The 13,115-nt window shown below is 51.1% G+C and overlaps 1 protein-coding gene across 7 annotated transcripts in view; it reads left to right on the forward strand.

Annotated features, from left to right (window-relative positions):
• LOC144769184 (uncharacterized) overlaps positions 1-13,115 on the forward strand; it is a 4,448,662-nt gene that overhangs the window by 753,829 nt on the left and 3,681,718 nt on the right. For 6 of the 7 annotated variants that reach the window (XR_013598674.1, XR_013598675.1, XM_078653198.1 and 3 more), the window contains one exon: positions 6,863-7,002. Coding sequence is in view for 5 of the 7 variants with exons in the window: in XM_078653198.1 (XP_078509324.1) it covers positions 6,863-7,002 (140 nt within the window). In the remaining 2 variants the exon portion in view is untranslated. Of the gene's footprint in view, positions 1-6,862; positions 7,017-13,115 lie in introns of all 7 variants that reach the window. The other variant, XM_078653201.1, reaches the window with a different exon arrangement.

Genomic DNA, 13,115 nt, shown 5'->3' on the forward strand with positions numbered 1-13,115 from the left:
ACATGCACATGGTTTATAGGGGCGGGCGAGGGGGGCGTGGCCTGAGGTAGTGGGCGTGGCTTGAGGGTTCTCTGTGAATGGCGGCAAGAAGTTTGTTTGTATCCCGTGACAGCGCTAAGATCCGCTGTGTGGAAATGCCCAGATTGTGATAGCAAGGAAATAAGTGCCCAGGGAGACGGTTTGGGTGAGTAAAATCACAGTATCACAGTAAATTTTTAAAAGAATAAAACGAACGGTCTCCCGGCTTCCGCCTCAGGAGATGAGTGTCTTCTAACTCGCGCTTGTTCTCAGCGCTTCATTAAATACCTTCGGCGGGGGCGTGACCTGAGGTAGTGGGCGTGGCTTGAGGGTTCTCTGTGAATGGCGGCAAGAAGTTTGTTTGTATCTCGCGACAGCGCTAAGATCCGCTGTGCGGAAATGCCCAGATCTTGATAGCAAAGAAATAAGTGCCCAGGGAGACGGTTTGGGTGAGTAAAATCATAGTATCACAGTACATTTTTAAAAGAATAAAACGAACGGTCTCCTGGCTTCTGCCTCAGGAGATGAGTGTCTTCTAACTCGCGCTTGTTCTCAGCGCTTCATTAAATACCTTCGGTGGGGGCGTGGCCTGAGGTAGTGGGCGTGGCTTGAGGGTTCTCTGTGAATGGCGGCAAGAAGTTTGTTTGTATCCCGCGACAGCGCTAAGATCCGCTGTGCGGAAATGCCCAGATCGTGATAGCAAAGAAATAAGTGCCCAGGGAGAAGGTTTGGGTGTGTAAAATCACAGTATCACAGTAAATTTTTAAAAGAATAAAACGAACGGTCTCCCGGCTTCCGCCTCAGGAGATGAGGAAAGAGAAAGTTATGTGCACCTCACCGAACAGAGTTAAGCATGCAGCCGACTCCGTAATTCTTACGCAAGCGTTTCTCTCATTACTAACAATAAGAACGGAGAGTAAGAACGAATTTGTCCTACTGATTAACGTGGATGGCTACAACTGATAAAAAGGTGCGTCCCCAATTTTGAAGATAATCAATGCGTCTCACTAGGCAGAGCCACAGCGGGAACATGCCCTATCCCGCCACCCTACGTTTCCATCAGAAGTTATGTATGGACTCACCTGTCCGTCAGTACTCCGGACGTCCATCCTGGGCCGTCTCGGGAAGGTACCCGACAGGTCCACAGCTCCATATTTGTTTACCGCGGTGTGCGTCAAAACATATGATGTCATAGTCGTACGTGTGCGCATGGAACTACTAAGAGTATGGAAAATGTCGTTTTCATCACCAATATGTTATAACGCATTACTATAACTTCTCCGAAAGCGGCATCATGTATACATAGAAGACCACAAAAGTGATGGGTACTAACACCTAATCGTGTCATAAGATAATTACTTTTTCTATGTTATTGATTGCCTATATATTTAGAAAGTTCATTACGTGGACTACAGAAAACATGGGAAATGTAGTCCCGTCGTGGTTTCGGCATAGCGGTGTTCTTTACAAGTGGCGCAATGTGTTTACATATATGCAATAGACCCGCAGGCATTGTGGGACTTGAAGTCTAACTGTGCCATATGCTTTTTTTTTTTTAAATGCCTTAGCCCGCATACTTAGCAAGATACAGCCGCACCACAAAAGTAATTCAAGAAGCTCTTCAATAGGAACATTCTATCTTGGTCTTTGTCTTATATTACATCAATTGATATAAGCAGCTACTCTGTAGCTTGTGCGGGGAGTATGGCAGACCGTTTAAAAGAGTAATAACTAATAATGGTTGTTTTGGCCGAGTATAAAATAACGGCAACTGACCCTCTATTACAGGGTTCTTGCTAAAAAAATACGAAAAGTATAGGTAGACTAACTTAGTAAGTCAGTATATCACCTTGACTCTAGGTCAGAGTAATACCTCCATATATTGTACACTAAAAATCACAAAAGGCTTTGCTCTGCCATTTAGAAAGTTGTGCCCGAAAAGGATGCTCTGTCCTCTCTGCACACCCTTCCTACCCTTGAAATGACGTAGTGCCCCAAAAATGACACCATGTTGCGGCTTTCCCGGCTCGCTGAGGAGCAGAGAGGAGGAACACCTCAATCGGAGCCTCCTGCCTTCGTTTTCCTTTCCTTTTTGCCCTGAAGACGTTTAGACAAATAAATATTTACAATGCCATGGCATTGCAAACAAGCGGCTGCCATTGTCCCTGCTTCGAAAGTGAAAGCGGGCCCGGTGTGCTGAATGTAAGCGAAGCACGTCCTTGTGCCTAATGTAGAAGAAGATCAGTAAAGGAAAAAAGTACATGTAACTTGTAACAACCAAGGAAAGGGGCCAGTAGCCATGGGAGGATACAAATGACACTTCCGGGCAAGGAGCACGGTCGCGGGAGAAACAAACATTTCACGAAATATCCCCTGGAAGAAGGCACGTGATGTGCCGAATGCATTGGGAGAGATGAAATGTTTTAGTACAACAATGATAACAAAAACATTGGTTTATGAATAAAATGACCAGTGAGAAATGAAAAATAATAGTGAAGTTTAACAATCAAAATTTGTTATGAACTTATTGAACCTCTTTTCACGAGGATTTAAAGGAGCCCGGGGGACATACCCCAAACATATGGGGATGCAACCATGTAACTACTAATTCACACTTGTAACGGAGAGTGATACCCCGGAGAACCATACAACTCTAAAGACAGTCAAAAAACACGTAGTGCGCCCTTTTATCCCTTTTGAGGATACAAATGACGACATGGCTGTATTAAGTAAGTACTAACAAGTCTATTAAGGAATCAAACAGCAGCATTTACGTAGAACAAAGACACAAGATAATAAAAAATATCGACTGGGCTTCTCCGTTCTCTACCTACAACAGATCACCAGAGCAGCATTTGTGCGCTGGCTCAGGCTCGACCTGAAAAGTTGATCATTTGCGGGGAGGAGGACTCGCCATCGCACACAAGAGCTCCCTCCAAATCTCCACCTCCAGCACGAGCAACTCCCCTTCCACCACCAAACACCTTCACTTCCAGATCCAGACCAGCCCCATAACAACGCTTTGGGCACCCACGCCTACATACCCCTCAGGCCTCACGATTTGTTCACCACTACTATCGCCAGCCTCATCGCACCCCACACCATTGCCTCCATGGACTACATACTCATCAGAGACCTGACCTTCCTCCTCAACAACCTCAGCGACCCCAACTCCACCCCCCTCCTAGACAACCTCGTGAAAATTGGACTGAAATAGCTTGTCAAAATCCCCACCCACAAGGAAGGACACACCCTTGACCCCATCTTCGCAGGAGGTACCAACATCCGCTTCAGCCACACCACGCAGCCCCTCGGGACAGACCACCACTGCGTACACTTCTCTTTCAACACTACCACCGCTCACAAACCCACTCCACGCCCACCACGAAGGGAACTGGAGCAAGGTCACAGAGGAGCACCTCAACTCCACCCTCATCAATGACTCCCGCCTTAATTGATGCCAACTCTGCAGCCAAGGAACTACACCAATGGATCACCAACTGCGCAGACAAGCTCACACTCCTCCGCAACCCAGAAAGACAACGCCCCTTGAAGGCCACCTGGTTCACTGACCTCCAAGAATCCAGACGCACCTACAGACATCTCGAAAAACAATGGAGGAACAGCAAAACCACTCAAGACCAGACCACCATGTCAGAATACCACCAATTCATAAGATCTACCAAAAGGACCTTAATCCGGAACAAAATCCTCACCAACTTCAGCAACTCAAAGGAACACATCCAGCAATTCCTTAAATCCCCCAACGAAGCCACAGACGTCACACCCTACCAGGACCTCTGCAACAAGCTTGTCTCCTTCTTACACCTGAAAATCAAGGCCCTCTATGACAGCTTCAGCGAAAAGACTCCAGAAAACACACTTTTCACCAGCAACATTAGCCAGCCCAAAATCACCGCCTCGACCCCAGTCACCACTGAAGATACCACCACGATCATGAAGAGCACTTACTCAAGAGCCCCCATGGACCCCTGCCCACCACACATCTTCCACAATGCTGCGGCTGCCATAGCACCCGAGCTACGATGCACCATTAACTCCACCTTCTAATCTGGCACCTTCCCCGACGACTGGAAACGCGCAGAAGCCAAGGCCCTCCTTAAGAAACCCTCTGAAGCCCCGACGAACCTGAAAAACTATAGACCCATCTCTCTCCTTCCCTTCGCAGCCAAAGTCCCCAAGAAGATCGTCAACGCCCAGCTGACCAACTTCATCAAAGAGAACCCCTTCCTCGACTCTTCCAAATCCAGTAACCACAGCACCGAGACCGCTCTCCTAGCCACCATAGACAACATCCACAGACTCCTCGAACTAGGCCACACCGTGGCCCTCATCCTACTAGACCTCTCCACAGTCTTCAACACTGTCTCCCACCACACTCTTGCAGCCAGACTCCACTTCGTGAACATACAGGGATTCGCCCTCAACTGGCTCTGCTCCTTCCTTGCCGGCAGAACCCAAAATATCAGACTCCTGCCATTCCTCTCTGAACCCACAGAGATCAACTGCGGAGTACCCCAAGGATCTTCTCTCGGCCCCACGCTCTTCAACATCTACATAGCCCATCGTCAGACAGCATGGACTCAGCTGGTATCCTACGCCGACGACACCCAGCTCATCCTCTTTCTCACGAAGGACCCCAAAGCTTCAAGACTCCGCTTACAGGAAGGAAAGAAAGACGTTGCAGCTTGGATGAGCAGCAGCTGTCTGAAGCTCAACTCGGGGAAGCCAGAAGTCCTCGTCCTTGGACCCACCCCCCCAGGTTGGGCCAACACCTGGTGGCCTACTACCCTCGGCAACCCCCCACCCCAACTGACCACCATGCCTGGAACCTCGGCATCATACTCGACTCCTCCCTCACCATGACCCGCCAGATCAATGCCATCGCCTCCACATGCTTTAACAACCTCTCCATCCTTCGCAAGACCTTCAAGTGGAACCCCCCAAGCCAAAAAGACCATCACCCACACACTAATAACAAGCAGACTGGACTACGGAAACACCCTCTACGCTGGAATTGACAAATCCCTACTATGCAAACTCCAGACCATCCAGAACACCGCACCCAGACCCGTCCTCGGTATCCCAACGACATGAGCACATCACCCAACACCTGCAAACCTCCACTGGCTCCCCGTCGAGAAGAGAGTAACCTTCAAGCTACTCACCCACGCCTACAAATCTCTCCACTGTACCAGACCCAAATACCTCAACAAAAGAGTATCCTTCCAAATACCCAAAAGAATCCTCTATCCGCCGACCTCTCCCTAGCAGAAACCCTGCACATCCGCAGAATCACAGTGGGTGTCAGGGCCTTTGCCTACGTCACGGCTAAGGACTGGAACGAGCTCCTGGTCAACATCAGACTCTCCCCCACTCTGCACACCTTCAGGAAGAGCCTCAAGACCTGGCTTTTTGGCTGCCTTGGAGCTGCATTCCCCCCCTCCCCCCCATCTGCCTTGAGACCCTCAGTGTGAGTAGCGCGCTTCACAATTCCCTGATTGATCGAACCACAGTACTTACTATACATACATGAATCTAACAGCATAGTATTGTAAATAAGAATATTCCTGTATGAAGAAAACGTTCAACAAGTATTTAATATGGTAATGAGCTACGCTATCAACAGCCTCACAGGAACTGTCATGTCACCCAGTGAAGTTTATGGAAAGGTTGAGAGGTGATATCCTAACCTTAAAAATGGAGAAATGCTAAGGAAGAACAATCAAGAAAAGGGAAAGTGGAAAAGGGAGGTACTGACATAAGGCTAAACCATTTTAGGCAGTATGTTATTCTTTCACATACAGATATCTTTAGGGACAAAAAGGTGCTGACTGAAGATTATAACAAAAGAGCATTACAGTAATTCTACCAAGTGAAGAACAAAGATAATAGTTCTGTATCTTCATTTAATTTACATTTTGAAATCCCTCCTGTAACTCTTAAATCATTTGCAGTTTGGGAGAGGATATTACGTAGATTTTACTTCACAAGTATTGAGTCTTGTTAATCTACAATTCTCTTCCGTGTCCTATTCTTCCTTGTCACATTTCTTGATTTCCCTCTATCCTCTCTCTGTGATTTGATAACAGCACCTTAAGGAATAGTATTTGTTTATTGTCACTGTGAGAGCTATGTGGGGTCAACCATTATATATATCTTTGCATCAGAGCAGGGGATTCAAATGTCGGTGATGGTTTCTCTTTCCATATAAATATTTTACTTGGGTAAGCAAAATATTCTTACCCCAAGGACGGGTCCCAATTTGTGAGGACTAGATCGACGAAGAGAAAGATGAGGACTCAGACTAATGGATACTACCGGTAAGTAATCGGCTGAACCATAGTTTCAGGTGCATTTTTCTTAAATTTGATGCATTTTTCCACTTTCATTAAGTGTAACTTCCTAGTACTTTTACCCAGCCACCTTTTCAAGTGAACAGCCGTCCAGCAAGGATAACAGTGTGAATGCTAACGTATGTTAGATCTTAAGGCTTTGCTATGTGAGACCTAAACCTGTAAGTTTTGTGTTGCTAAATGCCGTCAATTATTTGATTTTTAATTTGGTGAGGTAGCCCTCCACCTTGCCCTTACAGTGTTTCTTTAAACAATACTAACTGTTTGAGCTGTAAAAACCCTTAAAAATACAATACTTTTGCCACTGGTATTGCGGATTTCATTTGTGACGTACTAGTATTATATCACATTTTTAGCTGTTCATCTAATGAAGATGAACATAACATTGAATAAGCGTAAGAAATATGTTAGCTTAACAGTAGGTATTTCTCGGCTGCATTTTAACTCATGCCTGGTTCCATTTTTAGGTCCGTTGAGCCCTCATTTCCTCAGTCTTTTACAAAGGAATACAGTATTTTCTACAGTGTCACTTCCAGCTTCACCTGGTCAACTAAATGCAAGAAAACCGTATCCTGTATCCAATCCCCTACTGGCTGATGTAGTGCACGTATGTTGAAAGAGGTTTGAATATCCAGGCAAATTTACTTTTTGTGTTTTTTTTATTGTGGAAATCATTAATGAACAACCACCTTATCCCTCTGAACACGATCCAATATGGTATGTAAAACTTTACAACAATCGTAGTCATAAATTGTTGTTTTAACCTAAACACTTGGTGTAATTTAGTGTCTTGTGCTGTGATCCGCCCACCGCCTATTTTTTTAGGCTAGATTCCATGAACTGCCAAGATGATGCTAACTTCCAAAAGTTTCTGTTTAAAACCGAACTGCATGCTCTATGGATGTATTATTTTGATCTGGTTATTTCTGTATCTGAAAGAAACAGGTTATTATTAGATTCCTTACCTTAGAATATCCCCAGGCGTCAGACTGGATCTGGAAAAATTTGCGTAGCAGTACCCCTGCACGTCGGTAGACGTCTGCGGCTCCGCATCCGTCGTCGGTGTCATTGGCGCCGGGATGACGTCGTCGGAGTACTTAGACACCGCCCTCGCGCGCTGATGTCAGTTCTTCTTTTTTCGCGCCAGCAAGCGCAGGTCCAGAGAAAGTGGTACCCTTTAGTCACTTTTTGACCAAGCTTTTTCGATCCTTTTTGGATCCGTTTTGAGTCTACGACTCCATCGGTGCCGGTAGGGATGCCCAAGTTCAAGCCCTGTGCCGACTGCAACTGACTGATGTCGGTTACCGACCCCCACCGCCGGTGCCTCCATTGCCTGGGGCCCGACCACGATGACAAGTCGTGCCCCGACTGCCGGGCCTTGACGTCAAAGGCTAGGCGGGAGCGGTCCCGCAAGCGCCTCGAGCTCCGGCAGTCGACCCAGCGCCGCTCGAGGTCCCGGTCTGGAAGGAGATCGAGGGACCGGTCGCGGGGCCAGAGTCATCACAGCTAGGCGAGTCAACACCACTCGTCGGGCTCCAAGTCCTCAGCTAAGAGGCACAAGAAGTCGAAGAGGCGACATCGCTCTTCTGACTCCCCCCGACGCTCACGCGATGCGGCCGGGGGTTCGGGTGACACCGCCCACGCGGCTCCGCCGGAACCGCTGGCGTTGCGGCCTGCTCCATACCCGCCGGTCCCTGGGCAGAACGCGACGCCGGAGATCAACGCATTCCTCATGGCCATGAGGTTGCTCTCTCCTCCGTCGGGTTCCGCGGCGCCTTCGGGCCCAGCGGACCCGACTGGGAGCCCAAGCGGGCCGGGTGCTTCTGCTCCGGCGCCGTCGGGTGCTTCGGCCCCGGCGCCGTCGGCGACTTCGGTCCCGACGCCACAAGGCCCCGCTGGATCCGGTTCCGGATCTGGGTCGCGGCTGGTCAACCTTAAGACCCCGCTGGCGTCGACCCCTAGGGTGTCACCCCCGGCGCCGTCCCTGGTCCGACACTCGGCCCTGATCCGGCATCTGAGCGGCATCGCACGACGCAGCATTTGACGCCAGCCGAAGAGGATTTTTTCTTGGATCTGGGTCCATCCTTTATTCCTGAATTTCAGGACATGGACGACGAGGGAGACTGGGGGGGGTCTGAGGACCCCCTGGCACGTGAGTGCCAGTCATATGAGGACTGGACACAGGAACTAGGGGAAGCCAGTGGCCTGGATACCTCCCCAGACACTGGTTTTGTCTCCCCTCCTACCGTGGCTACGGAGGAGGGGGCAGCTTATAGTGTAGTGCTGATGAGGGCAGCCAAGGCCTTGGCTCTTGAGCTCCCCGTCGCAACAGTGAGGTCCAACATCACAGAGGTCCTTAAACCGCAGGTAAGCTCCTCAGAGCCTCTACTGCTGTTTAATGAGGCTCTCACAGATGTCCTGTTGGGCACTTGGTCCAGACCCACTACAGGCCCTCCTGTAGATAGGAACGTCGCTAGGCACCACCACCCAGCTCCGGGCGACCCTAGTTTCTTGTCCACCCACTTCACCCCCGAGAGTCTGGTTATCCAGACCTCTACCTCCCAATCCGCATTCCCGATGGCACCACCAGATCGGGAATCCAAGAGGTATGAACAGTTTGGAAAGAAGATGTTCTCCTCCCTTAGTTTGTGGTTGCGGTCAGTCAACACCGCGTGCCTCTTGGGCCGTTACACCCACTCTCTGTGGGATACGGTTGCGGCCGTGCTGCCTGAGTGTCCGGAGGGAGCCTGGGCGAAACTCTCTCAAGCCCTTGCGGACGGAACAAACGCAGCGCGGTACTCTATTAGATGTGGACTGGATACCACGGACTCGCTAGGAAGAGCGATTTCCACGTCTGTGGCGGTTCGCCGCCACGCCTGGCTGAGGTCCGCCAACTTTTCGGCCGATGTCCAAAACACCCTTATGGACATGCCGTTCGATGGCAGCCACCTCTTCGGTGGCAAGGCAGATCATGCACTGGAACGCTTTAAGGACTCCAGGGCTACGGCCAGGTCCCTGGGCCTGTTAGCCCCGCGCCACCAATCTTCTGCCCAGCGCTCCTTTCGTGGCCACGGAAGGGTAGCTCCCACACGTCCTGCCAGCCACGGGCCGCAGACTAACATTCAGCGCGGTGGCGGACGTGGTTACCGTCGTGGCAGTAACAGGGGACAACGGCACGGCCAGTCCATATCCACCCCGGCAGCATCCGCCTCAAAGCCTTCCTAGTCCGAGCTTTCAGGCCCATTTGACGCCAGTGGGGGGCAGGGTTTGCCATCACCTCCTCCACTGGCACTCCATCACATCGGACAGGTGGGTGCTGCAAATTGTCTGAAGGGGCTACTCCCTCCCCTTCGAGGCGACTCCTCCAGCTATGCCCCCGCAGTACCACCGCGTTTCGGGGGATCACTTGCAACTTCTGCAAGAGGAAGTTACGGCCCTCTTTGCCAAGGGGGCCATAGAGCGCGTTCCTGGGCCAGAAGTAGGGTGTGGTTGTTACTCCCAAGAAGGGCAAAGGGGGCCTACGCCCTATCTTGGACCTCCGGAACGTCAACGGCTTCCTCCGGAAGGAGAAGTTCAAGATGCTAACTTTGGCTCAGGTCTTAGCTGCCCTAGACCCAGGAGACTGGATGGTAGCGTTGGACTTGCAGGACGCCTATTTCCACATCCCCATCCTGCCGGCCCACCGGCGTTACCTGCGGCTCACGGTAGGGCACGAGCACTTTCAGTTTACTGTACTCCCCTTCTGCCTTACCAGCGCCCCACGGGTGTTCACGAAAGTGATGGTGGTGGTCGCAGCTCATCTGCGCAGGTTAGGGGTTTCAGTCTTCCCCTACCTTGACGACTGGTTGTTGAAGGCGGGCTTGCCCCAGACTACGGCCGACCTCCTGCACCTGCTGGGGTTCTCCATCAATGTGCCGAAGTCGCACCTGTGTCCCTCTCAGAAGCTCCTCTTCATCGGAGCAGTTCTAGACTCGGCGCAGTTTCGGGTGTATCCTCCCGAACAGCGGGTTTGGGATATTCAGGCTCTGATTCCGATCTTTCAGCCTTTATCCCGAGTCTCGGTCAGGTTTACGCTGCGGCTTCTGGGGCTGATGGCCTCCTGCATCCTTCTGGTGCATCACGCCAGGTGGCGGATGCGGGCTCTGCAGTGGGACCTGAAGTTTCAGTGGGCCCATTATCAGGGCAACTTGTTCGACCATGTCTTGATCTCGGAGGGCAGTGCAAGTCAGTTGCAGTGGTGGCTCACGGACCGCGATTGGGTCAGCGGCAGATCCCTCTCCCTACCCCAACGGGAGCACGTAGTTGTGACGGACGCGTCCCTCCAGGGCTGGGGGGGCCCACATGGGAGAGGCGGAGATCAGAGGCCTCTGGTCTCTGGCGGAGTCCCGGCTCCACATCCACCTTCTGGAGCTGCGGGCGACCCGGCTTGCACTGAAGGCATTTCTCCCCTCTGTCTGGGGGAGTGTAGTGCAGGTGTTCACGGACAACACCGCCGCCATGTGGTTCTGCAACAAACAGGGCGGGTGGTGTCGTGGACCCTTTGCCAGGAGGCTCCGCGCCTTTGGCAGTGGCTGGAACATCAGGGCGTGACCCTGGTGGTTCAACACCTGGCAGGTTCCCTGAACGCCAGGGCGGGCAAACTCAGCCCTCGGTGCATGATGGATCAGGAATGGCGTCTGAACTCGGACGTGGCGCAAGGCCTCTTTCAGCAGTGGGGAGAGCCTTGGTTAGATCTGTTCACCACAGAAGAGAACACGCAATGTCATCAGTTCTGTGCGTTGGAATTTCCAAGGCGGCACTCGCTCGGAGACGCTTTTCGCCGCGAGTGAAGTTCCAGTCTGTTTTACGCCTTTCTGCCTATACCACTTCTGCCCAGAGTGCTGAAGAAGATCAGGCGCGACCGGGCCCAAGTCATCCTTGTGGCTCCGGACTGGGCATGAACATACTGGTATCCCGAGCTACTCATCATGTCAGTCGATCCCCCTCTTCAGGAGGACCTTCTGTCGCAGCAGCAGGGGACGGTCCTCCACCCGAACCGGTCCAGTCTCCACTTACATGCGTGGAGATTGAGCGGCGGCAGTTGAGGCCATTTGACTTGCCTCCTGAAGTCTGCAATGTGATTCTGGCAGCCAGGCGTCCCTCCACAAAATCGGTATACGCCTGCAGGTGCAACAAATTTGTGGCATGGTGCACAGCAAAGGCTATGGACCCCCTTTCTGCCCCTCTTTCAGAGGTTCTCCTCTTTCTTCTTTCTCTTGCCCAGCAGGGCTCTGCTCTAGGCACTTTAAAGGGCTACCTCTCTGCCATTCCCACCTTCATAAGGCTCCCTGATCAGCCCTCTTTGTTCAAGTCCACAGTTGTAAATAGGTTTTTGAAGGGCATCACTCATATGTTTCCTCCTGTTCCTTTCGTGATGCCTCAGTGGAACTTGAACCTGGTTCTGACTTATCTGATGTGCGCTCCCTTTGAGCCACTTCATAACTGTCCTCTTCGTCTCCTTACTCTTAAGACTGCATTTCTGGTTGCCATCACCTCTGCCAGGAGAGTGAGTGAGCTCCAGGCTCCTTCTTCTCAACCTCCCTTCCTTTCTGTCCATCTGGACAAAGTTGTGTTGTGGACGCGACCCTCTTTCCTGCCCAAGGTAGTCACAGCCTTTCACATCGGGCAGTCCATCACCTTGCCCACCTTCTTTCCGCCTCCACATCCCTCGAAAGAGGAAGAGAGGCTCCACCGTCTGGACCCAAAACGTGCGCTCTCATATTATCTGGATCGCACACGCCTGTTCCGGGTGGATGACCAACTCTTTGTTGGTTACGTGGGCGCTAAGAAGGGACGGGAGGTGCACAAACGGACCATTTCTCGATGGGTCGTCTTGTGCATCAAGGCTTGTTACTGTCTGGCTAAAAAGGAGCCTCCTGTGGGGCTACCTGCCCATTCCACTCGGGCCACGGTGGCTACTACTGCCCTGGGTCGGGGAGTCCCCTTGCAGGACATCTGTCAGGCAGCTACGTGGGCCTCGCTGCACACGTTCGCAAGACACTACTTCCTGGACAGCCAAGTCCGGAGAGATGGCTTTTCTGGCCGTTCCGTTCTCCAGGACTTTCTGGTGTGATCATTGGTTCGCAGACCCACCACCTGCGTTGGTATTGCTGGGGTATCTATTCTACGGTAAGGAATCTAATACTAACCTGTTTCTTTCAGATGCACAAGTTACTTACCTTCGATAACGATATATATGTAAGAAACATTAGTTAGTATTAGATTCCTTACCGTCCCACCTATCCTCCCCGTTCTGCGAACCGATATCTAGGGTTAAGGTCATCCCCTTTCAGGGCCCCAGTTTTTATGGCACCAGTGTTGGTTTTTATCATGGCTCTGCGTTTCTGGCGCGGAAAAGCTGTGTATAAGAACTGACGTCAGCGCGCGAGGGCAGCGTCTAAGTACTCGGACAACGTCATCCCGGCGCAGACGACGGACGCGGAGCCGCAGACGACGCCAACCGACGCACAGGGGTACTGCTACGCAAAATTTTCCGGATCCAGTCTGACGCCTGGGGATATTCTAAGATAAGGAATCTAATACTAACTACTGTTTCTTACAGAAATATTGTTACCGAAGGTAAGTAACTTGTGGGACTGTCAGTATGTTTGCCATGAGCAAAATTAACTGTTTGTATTTTGTCTTCATAAAATGAATGGTAATAGTTTTTTAGAGAGCTCC

The sequence above is a fragment of the Lissotriton helveticus genome, chromosome 7, assembly GCF_964261635.1.
Source record: "Lissotriton helveticus chromosome 7, aLisHel1.1, whole genome shotgun sequence".
In the NCBI taxonomy this organism is placed as follows: domain Eukaryota; kingdom Metazoa; phylum Chordata; class Amphibia; order Caudata; family Salamandridae; genus Lissotriton; species Lissotriton helveticus.